General features: G+C 37.7%; 4 protein-coding genes across 5 annotated transcripts; 1 reads left to right on the forward strand and 3 right to left on the reverse strand.

Annotated features, from left to right (window-relative positions):
• Nucleotides 1–140: 140 nt before the first annotated feature.
• LOC116172924 lies at nt 141–4,597 on the reverse strand. Its single transcript, XM_031490201.1, has 12 exons — nt 4,422–4,597; nt 4,010–4,378; nt 3,845–3,958; nt 3,590–3,800; nt 3,359–3,536; nt 2,854–2,977; nt 1,858–2,196; nt 1,435–1,800; nt 1,050–1,375; nt 853–1,003; nt 560–763; nt 141–486 (listed from the first exon to the last, which is right to left on the reverse strand). Exons 1-12 carry the CDS (start codon nt 4,560–4,562, stop codon nt 232–234), a joined length of 2,778 nt encoding a protein of 925 aa, XP_031346061.1. The 5' UTR covers nt 4,563–4,597; the 3' UTR covers nt 141–231.
• Nucleotides 4,598–8,404: 3,807 nt separating this feature from the next.
• On the reverse strand, nt 8,405–8,900 carry LOC116174829 (the record flags this gene model as incomplete). The annotated part of the gene is given in 2 exon segments (XM_031492831.1): nt 8,405–8,565; nt 8,610–8,900. Coding segments are annotated over 2 exon segments (375 nt in total), but the record flags the coding sequence as incomplete, so codon positions are not given.
• Nucleotides 8,901–12,475: 3,575 nt separating this feature from the next.
• On the reverse strand, nt 12,476–13,346 carry LOC116174966 (glutathione S-transferase D5-like). Its single transcript, XM_031493005.1, has 3 exons — nt 13,092–13,346; nt 12,846–13,043; nt 12,476–12,801 (listed from the first exon to the last, which is right to left on the reverse strand). The coding sequence occupies exons 1-3, from the start codon at nt 13,230–13,232 to the stop codon at nt 12,490–12,492; spliced, it is 651 nt and encodes a 216-aa protein (XP_031348865.1). The 5' UTR covers nt 13,233–13,346; the 3' UTR covers nt 12,476–12,489.
• Nucleotides 13,347–16,156: 2,810 nt separating this feature from the next.
• LOC116174265 (nose resistant to fluoxetine protein 6-like) lies at nt 16,157–22,138 on the forward strand. Of its 2 annotated transcripts, XM_031492155.1 has the most exons (14): nt 16,163–16,279; nt 16,332–16,784; nt 16,828–16,994; nt 17,437–17,636; nt 20,060–20,124; nt 20,169–20,368; nt 20,419–20,579; nt 20,629–20,788; nt 20,835–21,022; nt 21,226–21,355; nt 21,406–21,589; nt 21,639–21,784; nt 21,832–21,951; nt 22,002–22,138. In XM_031492155.1, the coding sequence occupies exons 2-14, from the start codon at nt 16,568–16,570 to the stop codon at nt 22,032–22,034; spliced, it is 1,971 nt and encodes a 656-aa protein (XP_031348015.1). In that variant the 5' UTR covers nt 16,163–16,279; nt 16,332–16,567; the 3' UTR covers nt 22,035–22,138. The 2 variants fall into 2 exon arrangements, with proteins under 2 accessions (XP_031348014.1, XP_031348015.1); XM_031492154.1 differs by having other exon boundaries at nt 16,157–16,279; nt 16,553–16,784; nt 21,832–22,138.
• The last annotated feature ends 624 nt before the right edge of the window (nt 22,139–22,762 follow it).

Below are 22,762 nucleotides of genomic sequence, written 5' to 3' on the forward strand. Positions count from 1 at the left end.
AACGCAATCCTTCCGGAAAAACGCGTTTATTGTAGAACATTCCGAAGCTTTTTAAGCACATTCTAGAACAACTGTCGTTATATGTACATATAAGCAAATCGAATTGCGTTACAGTCAATTCCGCCTTTGATACGTTTGTGTTATGTCTAGTCTAAATTATAAGCTATTCTCGATGGTTCTGTTAATTGTTTTGTTGAATATTGTTTAGAAATAATAATTTCAAAGTGATACTTACAATTTAATGGTTCGAGATCTTGGAATCCTTTCAACATTTATAATTTTCGCATTTGATTTGAAACGATTGAAAAAATTTGCGTTGTCTTCGTCGTCTTCGATTATGTGCCGATAACTGTCCGATCGGAGAATTCTGGGTGTTGTCGATTTGACTGGAGATGCTACTGCAGGTGTATTTGATTGTTCTTGGATGCTCCTTGGAGCTTCCGCAGCAGTCAAGCAAATGTCAGCAACATCGCCAGTTCCGTTGCCCTGCCCACATTTTAAACGCATTATATAATTTTTTCATCCGCATGATGCGTGGATAGAAAAAAGCGTTAGTTACCTGTTGCGGTGAAGGGGTGTAACCGTCTGGCGACGAAGAAGAGGATGTACACGTATCGGAGTCTTCTTCCATTAACGGTTCTAAGGTTCTTCGCGGAAGTAGACCGCGTAAATTGGCACTTGCAATTGGAGGAGTCATTAGTAGTTCATCCATCATCAATTCGGTATCGTCGCCGTTGTCCGAAGATAATGATCCGCCATTAGGCTGCATACGTACAGGTGGTCTTAAGATCACATTTAAACACTCACTAAGTTCTACATGCATGCAACATGCTTAAAAACCTAAGCTCTAACCGAACGCTTTGTGTCGTAATTTGAGCTCAAGGGATCGTCCATATCTCCACTTGTTGGCGTTCCCCAAATCTCCTCACCGGACGTTGCACCCGAGTTTTCGCATTCGTCTTCTTCGCCATTCTCTTCCTTACTGTCTCCCGATTTTAGGTAACTATAGCGAGTTTCAGTTTCACTTTTTTAAATCACATTCAACTCACCGTTCAAAAAACCCGGTTCCAGCGCGATAGTCCTCGCCCAATCTCTCAAAAAACGCCATTTTCTCAGACATGAACGCACCAGCACGTGCTGTCCACCCTCTAATTGTCGGCGGATTAAATCCCCTATTGTCGATGCCCATGCTTTCGTCGTCCTCACTTTCTGAAGTCTCGGCTTCGTCGTTTTCGTCGGTTTCCTCGGAACCAACGCGCTCCAGACTCGAGACGGTACCGAACCTTCGAAGCGTCGGGTTAGAGCTGCTGAGCGAGTGATAGGGCTGCTCTTCGTCTTGGGGGGAATCGTCGGGAGAACATTCGTTATTGTTTAGCTAAAAGAAGGTAGGATTGGTATTGGGGTCTTCTTGGGACAGTACGCCGACAATCTCACCTGACTCGTCGATATTCTACTACATACAGACTCACTATATCTAAATTCGGAACGAGTATCGGGCGTTGGAGGGACTACTGATATTTTGGGTAGAGGCGAAAAGGGATCAAGCTTTACCAAACTAGCGGCCGGATTAACTGCACTAAATCCCATTAGCATTAAACGTCCAAATTCATCACAGATAATGTTATCTTCGTATAGGTTCGTTGTATTGAGGTTTATTGCATTTTTGTTATATTCGGTGCACTTACTATGGTTAATGTTGTTATTGGAATTGTGAGCGTTAGGGTTAGTCCGGCAGGTGTTGTGGCATTGTTGGCATACTCTCACGGTTTCTTTGGCATTCGGGCTTGAACGAACGGTTACCTAGATGAGGGAAGGAGGAATAACACAACACTGAACATCGAACACTGAGCTGCTCACCTGGCTTTCGGGGCTTGTGCTCTTGGACGGACTGTGATCTGACAAAATAAGCTCCTCGCACCTGCTTTCGCAATGCCTAGGCGAATTTCGGTTGTCACTTATCATGAGCTCCTCCGTTCGCCTCCGCAACATGTCCACGCTCCATATTTCGCAATCAGACTCCTCTTCGGGTGTGAGCGTTTGGTCTCTGCCCAACTGACCTTTCATCCACTGCTCTAAGTGTATGGCGCTTCCTTTGGTACTACTGCTACACTTTCCCAACTGCTTACATTTATGCTCTATTATTTCGTCTAACTGCTTTTGCTTGCCACAGCTTTCTACGTTTAGGCATTGGGGAGTCTGAAAAACGTCGCTTATTAATAAGAAAAACAAACTCGAATCAAAAACAAAAGATTTATTTATCATTTACACTTATAACAATATAATTCTAAGCCAACTATGGTTAACTAGCATTAATAAAACTATAGTAGTATAAAAATTGATTAAAGGTACAAGTAAGACAGTCGATTGGTACAAATATATCGTAATCTTTTCTGTTTAAAGAATCACATCGATAACACAGTTAGAATTTTGAATTGTACAAAAATAGATCTTTGGTTTTGCTTTCGAAAAATGAAGCTACAACAAATTAAGGTTTCCGAATTCATAATCAAAATTTGCAATGTCCAACAGTTCCTCGTCGAATTTTGAATAATCGATATCTTCTTTAAAGCTAGCGTCAAAATCAGTCGACGGCGTTAAAATTGCGGAAGGGGTGTGAGGTTCTTCCGAAAGCTGGGTTTTAGGCAGAAGACTGCTCTCTGATGTGAAGTGCGAAGTGAAGGCTTGCGAATATTCGGACAGCAGTGAAGGGGTTGTGTTAGCTGATGGCGTTTCGGGAGTTTTGGTTAATGAGCTTTGGGCCGGTAATGGAGATTGCGGAAGCGAGGAGCATTTTCGTGCGGACAAACAAAGAGGTTCTAATGGTCGGTTGTTTTGACCACTACACAGACGCACCTGGCGACGGATCGACAGCGATTCTGTCGATTGAAGGGTGCCAACGGATGAGGTCACCGGAACGTCCGGAGACTCTAATGGGCTGCTAAATGAACTGCCTTCCATGCCCGCGTTAACGTGGCAGCTGCGTGCATAACAACATCACTATAAGTACTACTTTTTACTCAAAATCCGTCACTCGCGGTTTCGTATGTAGGTTTTGCTCAAGTTTGCACACAAATCGTACATACGGATTCTCTAAGCTCTATTTCCCTATCTATTCGTATTGGAATATGTTGTTTTAGACCAATATCCGCTGTACCAAACGAGAATCCGTTTCAGCTATCAACATTTTAGAAATTATGATTTGGGAGAAATCCTTATTGTTGTTTGGATAGTAAGCAACAAAATATTCCAGTACATATTGACGGTTTTTGGCACTAATACCTAAGGCGACTATATCACCAACTCCTGTATCATCTATGGTAGTACTAAACGCGTGCAAAAAAGTTAATCAAAGACTTACATCTGTCGTTGTAACAAATTTTGCCAAACAGCCTTCAGTTCAGTTGTGGGGGCCCTTAGTACGATACACCTTTTATTCGAACTTTTCCGCGGCGTTCGTGTTAAATCCGGGCCGCAATGTATCGTCGGACTTTTCGCCGCAGTTCCACCCGGGTGTACTATTAACCTAAATTCGTTCGCTAAAAAAGGGTCAGATTCCCGCACTATACCGGGCTTACCATAGCTCACTCACCTTTTTTCCTAACGTTAAAGAGTAAATCAGTTATATGCACCAATGGAAGCGGATCTTCAATTATAAACAAAACCCTATCCCTCGACACTTTGGCGAACAAAATTAAATCGCTAAATAGCAACGTCCAATACTGTCTGACGCTCCTTCCTTCTACTCTACCCAGATCACCGCCAAAAATCCATTGCCTACCCGGTTTACTTAAAACGAAAGGCTGCAAAGAGGAGTTAGTCAGTTTTTCTTGTGGTACGAACCTACTTTGCACTTGGTGAACACAAGGCGATTTTCTAAATCTTGAACGGATAGTAGAGGTCTACCTTCCCCAACCGGCTCCATCAGTCCCGCCTCGGCCGTCATCTCCCTATAGGCTATCTAAAAGAACTCACCACAGTCTCATCACCACCAACAATTCTAAGTTGTCACCTGCAAATCCTGAACAATTTTACTAATGAGAGCATACTCGTCATGGTTCGCTTTGGTCTGACTTAAAATGACGTTGAACAACTTTAAAATCTCGCGATAATGTTCTAGGGGTTTATGTATAAAGGAAGTAATGTCGGGTCTTCTTCGCGGTACCGCAGGCGTTTGTAAAAATCGTACGAAGTCCGAATTGGAATTTCGAGTTTTGTTTACTAAAATGCAATCCGCCTTTTTAATACCGGAACAGTAGCGTTTGTATGACGTTATAATATCCGATAGCTTCGAATGGTAGACTTTTAGTAAAAGGTGTATCTGGGGTTCGCCATCTTCCGGCACTAGACACTCTAGTATTTCCTCACTGATACGATGCACCTGAAATTTCAATTTTAACTTGACTCAGATTGTTGGCAGATACCTCTTCCGAATTTTGAAAAAGGAGTCGGTGGTCTAACGGCGATATTAGGTCTTTTCGTTCAGCGAGAGCGGAGACGAATCTGGTAATTGCAAACTGTAGGGAGGCGGTGTACTGTTGCTCTTTTGCTAGAACTTGGTACATCGCTTTTCTACGTGCTTCTTCTGTGTTCAGTAGTGGTTTCTGAAACGTAATGCGATTTCGATACCGTTACATTTGGTATACGTGGCCAAAATGGGTCAAAATATCTATTGCGTTTGTGAATTCCATTCAAATTAAGTGCAATTATCCTACATGCAGTTTGGGAATGCAGTTTCTACCAAACGCCAAACCTAAGCGAACTTATAAAAGCTTCTTGCTTTTACATGCCAAAAGGGAAGAACCAATTGGGCATAAGCAGACCAGAATACGAATATTTTAGTAAATGTATAGCGTTTCGACAGATCCATACCAATTAGAGATCCATTGGGTTGAATATTAGCACAATCTTTATTCAATTGATTTTATAGTTTAGTTTATTTCCATTTCTTAGCGAAGAGCAACTATAACTGCATTATCATGAGCTATCCAAATCCAACCAACATTTTTCCGTTAGTGAAGAAGTTCGATCGTTAAGATAGAACACTAAACTTCCAGACATGCTTTAAAAATAGTACATTATATATCAAGGTAGAGAAGTCCACTATTATTGCCTGAGCACCAAGATTACATCTCGAGGCGCTTGCGCCGAGGGGTGTAAGGTGCGAAGTAATAGACTTCTCTACCGTGGTATATATACTATTTTTTTCACTACTAGCACTTGAAATCCTCTAAATTAACATATTATATTGATAAGAGAGTTAACGGTTGGACAGAATTTTTTGTTTCTTAATTTAACATGTCAATCAAGTACGTGGAAGTACAAGTCAAACAGGCCGTATTTTGTTCTGTCATTGAGATTTTTCAAAGAGTAATTTCGTTCGAATTTTTTCAAAATGTGATAATTTTAGGTATGTAATTTCTCTGGAAATTGCGAATGGTTGCAATTATTCGTTTTAGAGAACTTGTCTAAACGTTCATTGAGCGAAATTTCGGGTTGTGTTTTCTAAAAGTGACAGCGTGACAGTTCTCATTATTAACTACTAGTTAATAATAAAAAATTATTAACCACTTTGAACAAATGCCGAGAAAGCCTACTTTACAAGTGGAAAAAAGGTTAATAATCATGTCATCAGACGCTAGTAGTGAAAAAAAATATATATTATGTATTTGTTTTCATCCCTTAATTTTTGCGCATGTTGCTAATTAAATTGCTAATTAATATTTGTAACGTTAGATGTACAACCAGGTTCAGAAATTTTCCTCTTTTCAGCTAGGGATAAGACAGAATGTGGTGGAGTCGTCAGCAAATTATTGATTAATTAGGTACATTAAACGCACAGTGCGTTAACCTGTTTTAGAAATATAAGTTCGTTGATATTACTTTTGAAAAGGTCAGAGGTCGCGTTCTCTTGATTTACGGGAGAATTTGCGTCTAGAGTATTTTGTAGAGCGGTGCCAGTGTAGGAGTTCTCTTTTTTAATTTAATCCGTTTCTGTTTTTCGTTGTGATATCTAGTTAAAATCATAATCAGTCAATTAAAAAGTGTTTTACTAATGTCATGGCTTCCAATTCTACCATTGTTGGTGTAAAAAGAAAATTTCAAAATTGCAACATTCAGTTGTATTTCAAAATTTAAAAAAATTATATATAGTAATATTGAAATCTAAACGGTCTTTTTTTAATATGCGAAATCGTTAGGATCATTGTTTCAATTTAACGAACTTGTAACCGAGGTCTTCGCGGTGAGACGTGAAATTGGAACACCCTGTAATGAAAAGAAAAAACTTGGAAAACACCAATGAATCGATAACTAGGAATAAAATTAAAGAATTTGAGAACCGAGATCAGATCAAATTATATCCAAACTGGTTATCAAATAATCTAAAAGGTGGCTCATGGGAGAGCCCAAACATTTTATAAAGGAACGAAGGTTTCTGCTCATACTCATTCGAAACATCAAACATGTCTACCTTATAATGCAATAAAAAGATCTTCATCACATCAAAAAATTGCGTATTTTGGAAAAACTAAAAACCGTCGCTCTTATTGCGACACCCTTTATATAATATTTTAGTCTGAAATATATAGATACAAATTAGCCATCTTTTTTGATATAATTTAAATACAGAGCTGGGCAGTATTCGTTTTTGTAAATACTTTTTAGTATTCAAATCCTTTAAACTATTCAAATACTTTGTAATTAAATACTTTTATGGAAGCAGTATTTGTATTTGTAACTCAAATACTTTCACAAATATTTAGTATTCGAATACTTCGCAAGGTATTTGAATACTTTGAGAAGTATTCGAATACTTCGCACAGTATTTGAATACTTAACCTTCCTTTTTTACCAAAAATCGACTGCACCAAAATTTCTCGGGAAAACACTTTTTCTTATTAATTTTGGTGCGTAGAATCCAAAACCATTCGTACTTTTTCGATCAGACTTCTGAATCAAAAGTTATAGACTAGAAACCAATTTCGAAAGAAAATCAAAGGGCTGTAACTTTTGAAGTAGTAGCCCCATCTTCAAACTGATTGAAATTATGGATTTTACAGGCCACATTCTATAAGAAAATTTTTTTTCCGGGTCGATCTGAGACAATTTTTTTTTCGGGCCTCAAAAAACGGCAGTGTATTACCATCCTTTTTTACCAAAAATCGACTGCACCAAAATTTCTCGGGAAAACACTTTTTCTTATTAATTTTGGTGCGTAGAATCCAAAACAATTCGTACTTTTTCGATAAGACTTCTCAATCAAAAGTTATAGACTAGAAACCAATTTCGAAAGAAAATTCAAAGGGCTGTAACTTTTGAACTAGTAGCCCAATCTTGGAACTGTTTGAAATTATGGATTCTACAGGCCACATTCATAAGAAAATTTTTTTTCCGGGTCGATCTGAGACAATTTTTTTTCGGGCCTCAAAAAAAGGCAGTGTATAACCTTCCTTTTTTACCAAAAATCGACTGCACCAAAATTTCTCGGGAAAACACTTTTTCTTATTAATTTTGGTGCGTAGAATCCAAAACAATTCGTACTTTTTCGATCAGACTTCTCAATCAAAAGTTATAGACTAGAAACCAATTTCGAAAAAAAATTCAAAGGGCTGTAACTTTTGAACTAGTAGCCCAATCTTGGAACTGTTTGAAATTATGGATTCTACAGGCCCATTCTATAAGAAAATTTTTTTTCCGGGTCGATCTGAGACAATTTTTTTTTCGGGGCTCAAAAAAAGGCAGTGTATAACCAGGGGCGCACTGGCCCGGGGGGGCGGGGGGCGATTGCCACCTGGCCTGTACGTCATAATGGCCCGTTGGAAATTTATAAGTATGTGCTGTATTTAGTTTCTTGCACTATTAATAAGTTATTAACACGTTTCTCTAATTGGGGTTGAGGTTAGGTTGTTAAAAAATTCTGTTTTAATTGAAGTGTTTTACAATGAATTTATCATTTTTTGTCGTAGCATGAAAGTGCTGAAATAAAATGATAGGCGACGCACCTCGTGTGGATTGTATATTTTGTTACTTTTAATTATCAGCTGCAATTAAAAAAAAACTGTATGGGCACCTCAGAGCTAACCCCCCCCCCCCCCCCCCCACATTCCTTACTACACTAATACTTTAATGGTCCGTAACCTATGCAATTCCACCTGGCCCGCAGTTACCCAGTCCGCCCCTGGAAATAAGTAACTATAGATTAGTATATCGCTAGAATGTTTGATAAAGTCATGACTTCTATTAGAGTAGAGGATTTGGTTTACTAGGTTTTCTAAAGCTGTCTAACCGTTGATTGGTTGCATTGCGTTATGACCCATATACCTACTTAGTGATTATAGTTCTAATAAATCAATTTCATATCGTAATGATGCTTATAACTGATATAATATTTTTCGACAATACTCACATATTCATTAGGTATAGAAAGAGAACCAAGGCAATACTTTCCCGCCAAACTTTTATTGCCACTGCCAACGTTCTCAATTGCGATGCATTGATCAAACGAACCTAGTTGGGCGAAATTGCCCCTAAATATTCCAGGTGGAAGCTTTCCGTTAGCGTCATACACTGAAAACGTGGTAAATTAAATACTAAAGTAAAGAAAGACTTACTATCTAATGCCCAACGCCATTCTTTTTGAAGACTCGTTACGAAGTGTACCAATTGAACCTGACAGTCGTATGTCAGCGTAGGATTTTGGGACAAATACCGTTCAATGGCTTTCGAAAGTAGAGTTGGTGATGAAAGAACAGCGAATTTTTCTCCCAAGTAGCTTCCATGAACGGTTTTAAATGCTAGAATTAAAATTAAGAGAAACATCGTCATTATAACTAATAACCGTATGCGGTTTATTATGAAAATATATCGTTATATTAGTATAATAATAATTCCTAGACCAGGTGGTAGATGTAGGAAATACTCATTTAAGAAAAAATATGCGGTTTGTTTGCGATTTGCAATATCAGATTAGGATGCAAAGGTTAGAGAAATGAAAAATCGTTGTTTCAGGAGAATCAAGCAAAATGTTGTTCAGAAACCTCACAATGAATTGTGGTTCCTTTTGTTGATACTGTCCTAAAAAAATGGTGGCCATCAATTTTCGAGACAAAGACTGTGTGTTTGCCTCTTTTCGGTGTGGAGAATCCTGAAATATTCACTGTTGTGTAGGAGGCTTCCAGTAAAACATCCACATGTCATCCCCTGTAACGATCTCGGAAAGAATCATCGTTCACCAAAGCGTTCAAATACTCTTGACAATACCAATTTCTACTCTATTCTACTAATACAGTTCTTCTTAAGGGGGATTCTCTAGGATTTTTGAGGATTCCTTGTGCAAAGAGGATCTCTGGTGTAGTAATTAATTCGGACTATGGCCTTGGGACATTGTCTAGTAAATGTAATTTTTTGATTCCGCATAAATAAGTAGTTAATTGTATACTTCTAAGCTCAGCATCCGCCTAGTAAGAATTTCCATTTTGAAATGCGAAGGCGTTGAACTTGTTTTTATTCTTTAAAGTTTGAATTTCTAAATAAATTCTCGAATCTTTAGTAAAATCACTATTTGACCTCCGGCTAGCTTTATATGGAATTTTACTATAATTTTTTGATTTATTGACGAATTCTCCTTCTTCTAGTTTCCTGAAATGTCACATAAAAATTTTGATTTTGTATTTACTTCCAAATCACCCTTATAACTTAGGATTTTGACAGCCAACAAAGCTTTAACCATCTTACCGGTGGGCGTTTTACTTATAATGCTATGAGTATCTCGTATAAATAAATTACATGCACTTTAATTAATTACTTGGTTTATCAACGTAACTAGCCACTCCAAAAAAAATAGCGCAACGCAATGTTTTGCACCTTGGACCCCAATGCTTGCGTGGTAACAATTTATTTTAGTACGAACACCACACGTATTAATACAGGAACGCTTCGCACTGTTCACGGTTCAGCCAGTTCTCACTACCCGACGAAGTCCTCTTGTACGATCACTTATTATTTGCTTCTTCGAAAGGACAGCTCCCACTGAATAAATAAAGTACACGCGACAATAAATTCCTGGAAAAATGGGGGCAAGGCTAACGATTCTCCCACACACTGAGGTTATATGGCTTCCGCTTCAAACTTTTCAGTAACAATGCATTTTTACCCAAAATACAAATACACATAGGTACACATTAAAGTTATTCGCTTTGACAGCTTGGCGAAGAATTTCGTTTTTTTAGAGCTATAAATCATCGCAATTCCGATACATAGGTTTGGACTAAAGGTTCGAGTAAGAAATCAATACGCCATTATTGCATCACAGCATTGATTGAACCTACAGATTCTCTTGGAAGCCTGCTCTCCTACCAGATTTTTACTGAAATACCTCGCCGAATCCCAAATACGAAATGATCCCCCTTTTCTGACCGCAGCTTTTGCGGCAAGCGGAAAGCGGCTGTTGCATTCAAACCTCACCATCATTTACCGAAGTTAGAGCTACCCAAGTTTGGAGGGGAAGCACGTGAATGGTTACAGTTTTGGGCACAATTTGAAAACATCCATACTGACAAGATGATGGGTACAACTCTCAAGTTCCAGTACCTAAAATTCAGTGTATGAAGGATGGAAGTGTATGTAAGAAACCTTATAAAACTTATCTTGGAGAATGCAATGAAGAAAGATGATCTACATTTCTCCAGTCTCGTGTGACTACGGATAACTGTGAAGTGATTTTGTATCCGTAGACTTCCCGAAAATGCATGGCAACGTAACCGTTCAACTGGCGTCAACACAACAAGTAAAAATAATCTAGAACAACTAATAGAGTTTCTATAAAAGAAGTCCATGGAAAAAAAAGACTGCGATTATCACTGGACGTTTTTTACTGGCTCAGATCAAAAAGCAGATAAAAGAAACAGTTATGAATTTAACAAGACAAGAAAAATATCCCCACAACAGCTGGCTCCCTTAGTACTGATAAGTCACGTTGTTTTTGTGATGGAACCGGAACGTATCTCAGTGAACTTACTTACATAAAGAAACTTTTGAAAAATCGTTGTTGTTTCTGTGTTGCAAAACTGGGCATAGATGTAACAGATGTAAAGCTACAGTAAATTATGCAGTTTGTGGATGACGTTATTGGGTACTTCTATGTCCAGGGAATCAGGTCCCGTTAATATTTTCATCAATCACAAAAGACAAACGAAGATAGTAATGTCAAAATTAAAGGAAAGGTAACTTCCATTTACCATCTCAATTAATAACGTCTGATATATTACTTCAGGTGATACAGATAAAAGTTAATGTGAGAGGAACACAACAGAAGTATTACCTATTAGATTCTGGATCTCAAAGGTTTCAGATAGTGGAGAAGCTAGGTAAAGAAATTGGAATGGTTGTAATTGGCGAAGAATATACCATACACCATTATTTGGAGGAGTATAATAAAAGATTAAAATTTCTGATGCAAGGCAAAAAATTGTACTTTGATTTTGACGTCTCAGATCCAAGTATTAATATCATCATGGCCCATGAGTTCAAAAACTGCAAAATTGTCACGGACACAGGAAGTTATCATGGAGAAATAGAAGTACTCATCGGAGGTGACGTGGAAACGTGTACATGGGACGAAAATATGAACTTCGAAATAGTCTTGTGGCAATGGAGACAAAACTCGAATGGGTGTTGATGGGAAAAATACGGATTCAAACATATTCATCAATCATGTACCTGATGTGGCGATCACTGATCTCTTGAACCTAGAATCTCTTGGAATAAAAGGACCTGTGGAAGCGAAAACAAGAGATCTAGAAAAGGCTGCTCATTTTATGGAAACTATTAGGAAAGAACCGTGGCTTGGTGATCATCTTCCACTACTCACCAACAGATTTGTAGCTGAAAAACACTTAATATACTGTACTAACGTATTGAAGAAACAAACAAAAGTATGATTCAAATCTTGGTTGAATGATGGAAATGTAGAGAAGTACCTGAAGAAGAAAACAATTTAGCACACTATTTTCCTCATAGATCGGTGGTAAAATTGGAGGGGACAACCACCCCGATACGTCTTGTTTTCGAGGCCAATTCAAAAGTAAAAGGTAATCCATCACTAAATTATTGTCTAGAAAAAGGACCAAATTTTTTGAAACAAATACCAGGTGTTATGACACGTTTTCGTATGCATGCTGTTGAAGTGGTGTCAGAGAGGATCATTCCTCTCCCTGATTTATGGAGGATTGAGGGTGGGAAGATGTTGGAGAAAGACGCATTTTAAAGAATTCGAAAATTTCAACATTTAAAGCCAAGCCAATAGAATCGATTCGATCTATTTCCTACACGATTTGTTATAGACGCGAAGCCCTTTTCTCACTTTATTTGTCTGCAGAATTACGTAAGCGGACCTTTTTTAAGTGTTTATGGTTCGATACGGCTTGTAAGGTAGGTCAGTGCCCGAGATAATATTGACAGTTGCTGATAACAAAAAACAACCAGTTCATTGTTTTATTTCTTCGCGCTCAACAGGAACTTTAAAAACCCTGCCAAATCTTCTATTCCTTTTTTAGTAGTAACTTCATAGAACGGAAGCTTTTGAGCTTCCCCAAGCCATCTAGCTACATTGGCATACTTGTTCGGATCCACCTCCAAGCAGCAATTAAATGATTCAATTGTAGAGAGCAAACTAAAATCGGCTATGGTTACGTTGTCGCCAGTTATCCATTTCTTTTCCTTCAAATAGTTATTCAGCACATGGTAAATGTTGCGTACCTCTTCGTACGTTTGTTCGGAAATGGTTCGCGTAGTGCTCACCTGAACCTAACAGAGAACTCGTACAACTTCTATTATCACCAATTACTTACCATTAAATCGTTCAGTTTTGCGAAGATTTCGGTGTCAAAATACAGCCATCCCTGCACATTAGCTTGACCGGCTGCATCGCTGGGATACAGTTTACAGTCCTTCCCGTACGTTTGCACGAGATAAGCGTTAATCGCATGGCTATCCCATATAACAGCGCCGTTGTCCTCCAATATAGGAATTTTACAGCGTGGATTAAGCTAAAACTCAATTGCCAAAACTCTTGGTAGACTTTTGCATAGGTATACCTTTGCAATATGTGGCGCGCTTGCTTCTCTCTTTAATAAATTCACTTCTACGTACTCCACTGGTAGATCTAACGCTTTGATTGTTAGCAAGACGGCTCGGCAACAGGAGCTCATGTCCATTTTGTACAATGTTAAGACCATCTTGGGAACGTTACGATGACACTTGTATCTGAGACTGTTTAAATTGCATTAGTTAAATAATATGTAACCTTTAGTAGAGTAAAGGCCAAAACCAAGTAAAAATATCCCATTTGATAATTTTATCATACTGTTGACGGTTGCTAACGTACTTAATTAAACACTCATTGCATAATTTCCACAAATTTAACCTAACGAAAGACAACGCAGACTTTGTACCATTGAAGACGTCAGTCAGATCAAAAATATTATTGCCCCCCCTATGTTTTCTATTATAATCGTTAATTTACGAGTACTAACAGAACCAATCTTGCCCCCTCTGACTCCTAAAAAATTAAAAAATTAGTATACTTACTAGATTATTGTCTAGTACCCTAATAGACAGGTGCTGCTTCGCGATCGGAAAAACCATCTGCATTGCGTATTATATGGCTAAAGCTATGTTCATTTTGAATTTAATGCAATTCGGTTCATAACTAACGGAGATGTCAAAGGGGCCTTCCTTATTTTTGGGCCTACATTGCCAATTCACAAACTCCGATGTACAAGTTTGATAAAGAATCCACCTGCCAAATTTCATCGTAATCGGTACGATTCGTTTTCTAGATATCGTGCTAACGGACAGACGGACAGGCATCGAAAAATTATGAACTCGCTAGTAGATCGTTGATAAAGAAGCATGTCCAACCCACAGATTTTATTAGTTTTAGAAGGCACGATTAGTTCAACAACAAACTTTCAGGCGTACTCTAATTTTTATTTGGAGTCAAACAATGTAGGTACCTTGCGATGGTCGAAGAGGAGACCGCGTAAAATCTAAAGTATAACTACTTACCTAGCCTTGAGTTGTACAAGTATCGAAGAATAATTAGCAATTTATAATTATGAGAAAAGGAGAGAATTAGTGAATTAATTAATTAATCCAGCAGAGGGAGGTTCTTATCAAGATTTCGTTCAGAGGAAACTGAGGAATTTATGAATGGCTTTCAATTCTAAAGAGGTATTGCCATAATAGAGGAGAACTTGTGTATTAGTGAATGGAAGAAATAGAAGGGGGTAATATGGCCAGTGGTGGAAGGTTTTCTGGGAGTGAGTTGGATCTAGTAAGTCTTAAGTCTAGGAAAATAAGGGATTTATTAGCAGATTGTGAATTAAGGCTGTTAAAAAGAATAAAATAATCATTCAGGGTGGTTCTGTCTCGAAAACTGACAAAGATATGATCAACACAACATTTATAAAATAAAATGAGAATTTATATTATAGGTAATTGTGTAACGGGATCAGAGGTTGGAACCGGAACCGAAAAGGCTCGATACCGGAACCGCAGCTGATTGCATCTATAAGCCCCTCATTTGTAGCCGGAACCGTTATTTGAGAAGTTCTGATAACCGAAACCGATACCGGTACCTACCTTTATTATTAGTGCCACGGAAACGGTATTTTCCAGTTCTCTCTTTCATGCAGATATAGTGAACACGTTGCGCTTTTTTAATAAAATAAATAAAAAAACATACAGTTCATTTTATTAGCCAATGATTTGTGAATTACGTTCAGAGTTGTAAAATTTGCACTAAATTTCAAAAGTCAAAAATTCTCACCTTTATTCAGAACATAAAATACTTTAACGTTACTAATAACGAAAGTGAATCAAAAACAGTTTGACGAGTGTGCGAGGAAAGCAATAGTTGAAACTACTGCTGAAGAAAAGGAAAGTAGTTTTTGTAATAATTTTATTTATTTATGTTCCGAGAAAAACTGGAACCGGAACCGGAAACGGTAACTACTAAAATCACAGAACCAGAACCGGTCCGGACCCTTAAAAAATAATTCTACCTAAGTAGTGCGGAACCGGATCCTACGTTTCATATGGGGTCCAACATCTGATTATGATTATAAAATGCCAACAATAACGGGGTGGAGTGGAGTTATATAATTTGAAAAAGTGTGATCCAAGCAAATTTGAAACAGGAATAAATATTATCCGCAAAGGAAAGAATGTCATGATCTCTCGGAGAGACACTGGGAAATAAGATGGCAATGTGCAACAAACTTTTGCACTAAAAGGGGTTGACCTTTTCTTCTTCGAAATCAAAATGTTGAATTTCTGAGTAAAATCACCAATTCTTTATCAAAAATTATTAGTTGACCCACGTCTAGTTCTATGTCACATTTTACTATGATTTATTTATTTATTGAAGATTGTAGTAGGTACTACATTTAATTCCGTCTCCAATTCCGAAAATGTTCCCTCGCGTAAATTTTTTACATTCGTAATGGTCTTAATACATATTAAGTCAACTTCAAAATTTTATAATCAAATTGAGCCTGTAGGTAACTCGTATTTTGCCACCAATTTACAACAAGGACGCGTTCCTAATTTCACAATTGATAAAAATAAATAGCAGTGACGTTCCTGGTTGGAAATTCCCACTCAAAATAAAAACAGGTAACACTTTTCTGCAACTCTTTTAAATTTTCTCCAAACACAAGTTTAACACAACTAAGGTAGTAATTAGCCACTAACCAAATTAGCTCGTCTGCCTGGCGGGCTTTGAATTTTAACCATTACATTTTGGCCAATACGCGGAATAACCACCTTTTTCGCACTGAAGGAATACGTGCTTACTCTGTTAAAGTTTAACCCCGTCTGCCTAGAAATCTCCGCACACACTGTCTCTCTCCTCGCTTATTTCGAAAGTACACGCGTTGTTATCTCCTTTTATTTCCAGACGTAATTTTGTTTCTGTTCGCTATAAAGCGGTACACGTGTAAATCTTCGTATGCAGTATAAATTCGAAAAACTACTATTTAAAAAAGCGTATCCTTCGCTCATCACGTCTGAATGTAGGTATGTTTAAACCGACTGCGACTGTAACTCATTTATTTATTTATTTATTTATTAGTTTATTAATTTATTTATTTATTTATTTAGTCTGTAGATTTATAGGAAAATTAATAGTACAACCGTGTTGCCATAACATGGAGTTCGAAGTGATTATTAGCCAAGGGTTTCGGCTTAGCAAACTAACGCTACAAGTACAATCTGATAGGTAACTAATTTTTTTTTTAATTTCTGTGATTATTTCACACATTTAGTTTTAGTCACTGAAGATTAATTGAATACAATAGTAATTTCATGTGTAATATTCTACGCCGATTTACATTCTTTTTTTTTTTAATAATTAAGTTGCAAATTTCAAATTATTGATCCGGAAACGTGTGTCTGACCACATTTTGTCTAAACGATAGTATATTAAAAATTCGTTAATGAACAGCATTACCAATTAAGGAGAGACGTGTTCGCATTTTGTACTTTATTTCAGAGATGATAACTCATAATGAAGAATTTTGGGTTAATTTTCCTTTTGGGACTGAAAATCGCCATGGGAAATTATTTAGGTGAACGATTCGAAGCACTTTCGTCACCAAAGTTGTATTCCAAATACATTCTACGGTATTTATCTCAAGAAACCGTTAGACTGACGCCTAAATGTTACGATCAACTGGCAGATTTCGCGTTGAATTTGAAAGAGGATGCCGATTGGGCGTTAGATAGTAAGTTTACAATTTAATGAGTCGCAATTAAAGGCTGTTTCAGTGTACGATGCCGCCGGAAAGCTTCCGGCTGGAGTGTTGAGCGGCAACTTTGTGTCTATGGGCTTCTTTGATGAATGTATGGCTGTTGAAGAGCTTCGTATGGACAACGCGAGCATATCGGGGAAATATTGCTTAGGATTGCTTGGTCTTGACCTTCCTAAGTCTTCTGTAAGTACCTAGCTATTTCAGAATAATATTGTTGTTTCGTTATTATGCCTTACAATTTGGGAAATTAAATGCAGTAGGTACACGTTTTTTTTCCGAAACTTGTAACCAACGAGGAAGATTTGAGAATAGTTTTCATGTGTCTTTCTGCCCCACCACACGCACTACCACAAGTCTGAATCGTCAAAAATCGAAAAGTCATCCAAATGAAACATGAAAAAACAGTGCGACCTTTGTGTTATTTCTGAAACTTCCTCCTATATTTCGTCGGCATGTAGCAGACCATAGACTATCCACACAAAACAATACCACGATTCAGTTCAGTCCCGAGGGTAGTAAACGCACTGGAATGTGCTTCTAACGTAGCAATTTGTTTGTCCCAAATGCAGTTTCTGGAACCACAGTCATGTGAATAAACCGTTTCCATTTAATAATAAATTTTCAGGTAAAAAGGTGGAGACGTTCAACATCTCAAATAACTGTCCCAACGCAGATGAATTTTTCGGTCTGCTTTCCAAATTCTTGTACCGCAAGTGACATTGAAAATACAGCAATTGGGATAGGACTCAATTTTAGCCTAAACGAAAACATGTGCCAAACGAAAGCGACTCAAGCGCAAATTACGACTGGGGGATACGTAACCTTGTAAGTATTGAAGAACCGAAACAAGTCGGTATTGCGAGGAACGCCAATCACCACCAGGACTGACATAAGTATTAAGGTTAACATTTCCCTCTAGGAGCTTTCTTTATAAATGAATAAACGAAACTTTTACCAAAATTAGTCTGGAACTTAAGAGTAATTATTTTTACCCCCCTCACGTTAGTAAAGGAGGTGGGGGGGGGGGCTGTCGGTCTGTGGAACCTATCTAGAACTGTATACTATAATTGGTACAAATGGAAACAGCCATACGCCCCTGGATGCTAAAGAATTTCACAATTAATTAGAAATTACCAATATCTTTGGTTAGGGTTCACTTATCAATCATAAAAGATACACATATTTGTTCACGGGCTAAACTCCGGTGGGTCGACTTCTTCAGGAATGTTGAAATGACTAAACATAAATTATTTATACAAAAACCCCAAAAAAAATAAACCCCTACGGTTACACAATGCAAAATAACTTACCTTTATCGATGTTTTTCAGTTGGCAGTTGATTTTCTTCTTTGGAAAGGTAGCAACAATTTGGAAAATTGGATGATGGCACGCCTTATACAATACAATTGCATCTTTTGCATCGCCAGGTAAAACTTATTTACTCGTTGAAAGTTCATCTCGAATTATGGTTGACGAATTTGAATCCGGAACAAACCGTGCTTTAGGTTTCTCATAATTTATTTGGAATTTGGTTTATTTACTACTGAAATGTCCAAAATTTCCCTTATAGGTTAGGGTCTGTACTCTCATTTCCGGCTAAACGGCTAAACCGATTGGAACCAAATTTGGTACACATATTCTTAGACATTTTCCGTCACGACGTTTTAGAGCCGGCAACACTACAGCTTCGGAGATTTTTAGTATTTTTTTTAGTATTTTAGTAAATCTAGATTTATAGGAAGGTTTATAGATTTAATTGCGCAAGTTAGGCAATCAAATTTTGTTCTGCGTATTTAAATGCTATAGAGTGGTGTTTCTTGATTACTTTCGGGAGTCTTAGGTTCACCTGAGTCGGTTGTAAACAACAGACCATCTTTACTCGGTAGGGCTTCTGTTGCAAAGATTGCTGACATACATCTGCGGCGCTTTGAGATCATTATGTGAATAGAATTCAGCAAAAAAGCTAAAGCACGTCACGGGAGATACCACCAATCAAAATTACTCTTGAGAAAAAATGGTTCTATTAATCACTAGGTGCCATTTTGAAAAGGGCGTTAACTAATTAAGTAAGAATGCGTAGGGGTTATTCGGGGGATTTTTTAAGACATTGAGATCTGGTTTACCAGAGCAAGCAGTGTGTGGTCCGAATGAAAATTTGTTCTCGGATTGATTCGGTTCTGAGTTACGGTAGTGTTAACTGTGAGGCTCGCAATATGGAAAAAAAGGTTCTGGACCATTCGAGCATCCCCTGCGCGGTTTAGATTAATAGTTTTGACGGCTTTGGTGAGGGTGAGGGTTGCCGACTTTCGGACAACATAAAATCAGGTTGTGATTGCGGGTACTTTTTTCTCAAAATGCAAATCTTCAAGTGAATTCCGTGAACTAACACCCTAAAACGAATTAATTCTAATGTGTCAGTTTTTATCCCCCATATAGAAAAGGGTTATTGTATAAAGGACGATAACACACTTGAATGGTCGAGGAGAAGTCAATTAAACGTACCAGTGTAGTATTTTACACTGCACTGTTAACCTCTGGTATTGTTACTTAATTGCGAACGTAACAAAAGGGGTGACCTGTGCCGTTAAAACTTAGACAATTTAAAAAATTGCTTCATATGCCTAAAGTTCAAAAAACAGTAATAAAAATAGGGTTTTGTGCAAGTCTCTCCTTTGGCGTAGCAAAAAAAATTTCGCCGTTGGAAACCCCGTTAACCACAAACTGTCGCGCTAATGAAAATTTTGGTTGCTAGCATTCTATAAACACAAAAGGATAACGCCCGGAAAAAAACGACCCTGAAGGCATTGATTCAACGAAGAAGTTTGGCGACGGAAAGTTCCAATCTATTGTTTAATTTTTCCGGACCAATTGCCGAGAGCTACCGTTATTTTATTTAAGTAATTAAGGGTTGGAAAACGTCGAACTTGTAACTGATTGAAGCATAAAAATTATTAAGAAAAATTTGGATTGTATGTTCTTAAAGATACCATTTCTGGGCAAATTAAAACCTGTGTATTGCATGTATTTTATTGACGTTTGTTACAAACCAAATTAGTTTTTAATTAAACTTCGACTAAGCGTGCTGCTTTGGGAATTTTTTGTCACATATTCTCCTGGAACATTAAATCCACAATTCTTTAAATATTCAAAAATGTGTACTGGAGAGATATTCCGATATTACGGACACTGGTAGTGATTGACGTTCTTTCAATGATTTGGAAAATAATGTAATTGACAACTTTGCACAGGGCGCTTGCGGCTGTGATCCTGTTCCTTGTGATTGCGTCAACCATATATGAAGTGACCTATGAAGGTAAGTACTTCCACGGTTTGCGTCCGAAGATAACCTCTGTTTAGGTGAACAGCACTGGGCATTGAAAGCATTTTCAGTACGTTCCAACAGTAAAAGAATTTTTACTATTAGTCGACCTAGCCCAACGAAAATTTCATGTCTGAGTGGACTGAGGGTACTCGCAATGACAGGGGCCATCGTGACTCATGTTTATTTTTACCGCTACCGAAAAAAAATTATCATGAATGCGTATTACATGACCTACGTATTACCGTGTGCCTTGGCAATACTGCATAATTTTAAAGTTTATTTTAGTGGAAAAATCAATTTATAAATACGCCATTGGTCAATCCGGACATGGTGGTTGATGTTTTTCTTTTGATTAGCGGATTCCTGTTGTCGTACACTTATTTATACAACACTGCAAAAGGTCACCAATTTAACATCGTCACGCACTACGTCGGAAGATATCTACGGTAGATACGAGTAATGGATTTGAACTTGCATCGAGTCGCTTTGTTGTAGACTCACACCGTGCAACTTGACAGTGCTCTTGTTTATGTTGACCTGGTTCCAATATATCGGTTCTGGCCCATTGTGGAATCTAGCTGATGAAATCGTAGAGCCATGCCGAACAAATTGGTGGTCTTACTTGCTCTACGTTCAAAATTTTACGCCAACTTTGGTGAGTATACACACAGCCATCAGACGTGCTGACAGCTCACTTTCAGTGCATTCCACCAACTTGGTACCTCTCCGTCGATTTCCAAATGTTCATCTTTTCTCCCATTTTGCTAATACCACTAAAGCACTGGCCAAGGCAAACTTTCATATTCACCATCTTTCTAACGCTGATGTCTATTATTACACTGTTCGTGCTAGCTTGGGTGTATAAGATGGGTGCTTCTTTCTACACTCAGTAAGTGTTATATTTTTATTTTTATATGGGTAGATGGATTGTTTGGCAAAGGACGATTTCTTCAATGTTAAACTGGTTGTTGCAGAACGGTCATGTATACCTGAAAAATCACCCCGTTTAGTTAAACTGATTCTCCTTTTGTTCCTCACCTTCAATACACCCTGTGGTGTAGATGCTTTACAATGATAAATTCCAAATTTCAGTGACTCTAACTACGATGATTATTTTTACTTCTTTCTACCTACGCGAGCATCCTCCTGGCTCATTGGTTTTATATACGGTTACATTTTGTACATGCTAGAGACAAAGAGGGAACCAACCAAAGTACCAAAAGTAAGTGGAGCAACTTCAAACTAACTGTGGAACGTTTTATTGTGTTACAGAGATTAATAGTAGCATTGTTGTTGGGTGCTATAATTGTAATGCTAATCTGCCTTTTTGGAACTTATCATATAGACATCGCACCTTACAATCGTTTCGAAAACTCGTTCTGTTTGGCTCTGATACGGCCAGCATTATTGGTAGCAGTGGGATACCTTATCTGTTGCTGTCATATGGGATATGGAGGTAACGCTTGGGATCCAATAACGGATAATGACGAAATCGTTGGTTTTAGGCATCGTCAACACATTTTTATCCAACCCAGTCTTTGAGGTGGTTGCAAGACTGTCATTCAATATATATCTGGTCCACTACCTTATAGTAGAATACAACATCTGCACCGTAAGAGTTCCGGTTTACATAAGCAACTACTCATCATTGGTAAGTAACAATTGCAACATTATGCGAAAGTTAATTTCACCTTTCAGGTTAACGATCTACCAGGCGTCCTAGCTCTGTCGACCATTGCAGCAATAGTGCTCACCTTGGCTATTGAACTGCCAGTTCAACATTTTGTGGACCGTCTCGTCAAGAGCAGCAGAAAGGAGGTTCGATACACCAAAATCTTTATGGCAAATTGAAGCTTCTCCAATTACAGAGCTCCAAATCATCTTTACTAGCCTTCAGTTAAAGCATTCATGTTAGGTACCGTACAGCAAGTCTCAAGTTTAACGCATATGTAACTTAAAGCTCAATTGCTGGATAGCAACTGATACCACAAATAAAATGGAATTTTTAGGAGCGTACCTGTAATCATTTAATTTGTACCGTGAATGCCAATTTGTTTAAAAGATGGACTTCTGAGCATACGATGCGCAAAAAAACCACCCCGTTTGTTATTCTTATGTTACACTTTTGTTGTGTTTCGTAATAACACAATATTTATCATTCAAAGTAACAAATACCTAATTTGAACCGTGTTACTGCAATCAGGATTATCCAAAATCTACAAACACAATTTACAAAAACAACCATAAGTCTCTGTGGCCTGCAGAGATAAAAGTACCTAGGCATGTAAGAGAAGCCTTCTCAACACAAAAAATAATTAAAGGTCCGAAATTAACTCCTTTAAATCATATATGACGTGTACTCATAATCCATATCACTTCAATAAACTGAGTAAGTAAAATTTCCCCTTCCAATACTAAAACATCCCCATATTTTAAAACTATTACGTTAAAATTAAACTTAAACCTCAATGCATCCCAAACTAATAAATCCCCTAATTCAATAATGATCGACCACAATAATTTACAAAATTCACAATAATTTTCCAACATAATCCTTGACGAGGAGTTATCGAATTAATTACTAACCTATTTTAATTCCAGTGTAAGTACGTTATTCTAACTAATTATA

Source organism: Photinus pyralis, unplaced genomic scaffold (assembly GCF_008802855.1).
Source record: "Photinus pyralis isolate 1611_PpyrPB1 unplaced genomic scaffold, Ppyr1.3 Ppyr1.4_LG6, whole genome shotgun sequence".
NCBI lineage: Eukaryota > Metazoa > Arthropoda > Insecta > Coleoptera > Lampyridae > Photinus > Photinus pyralis.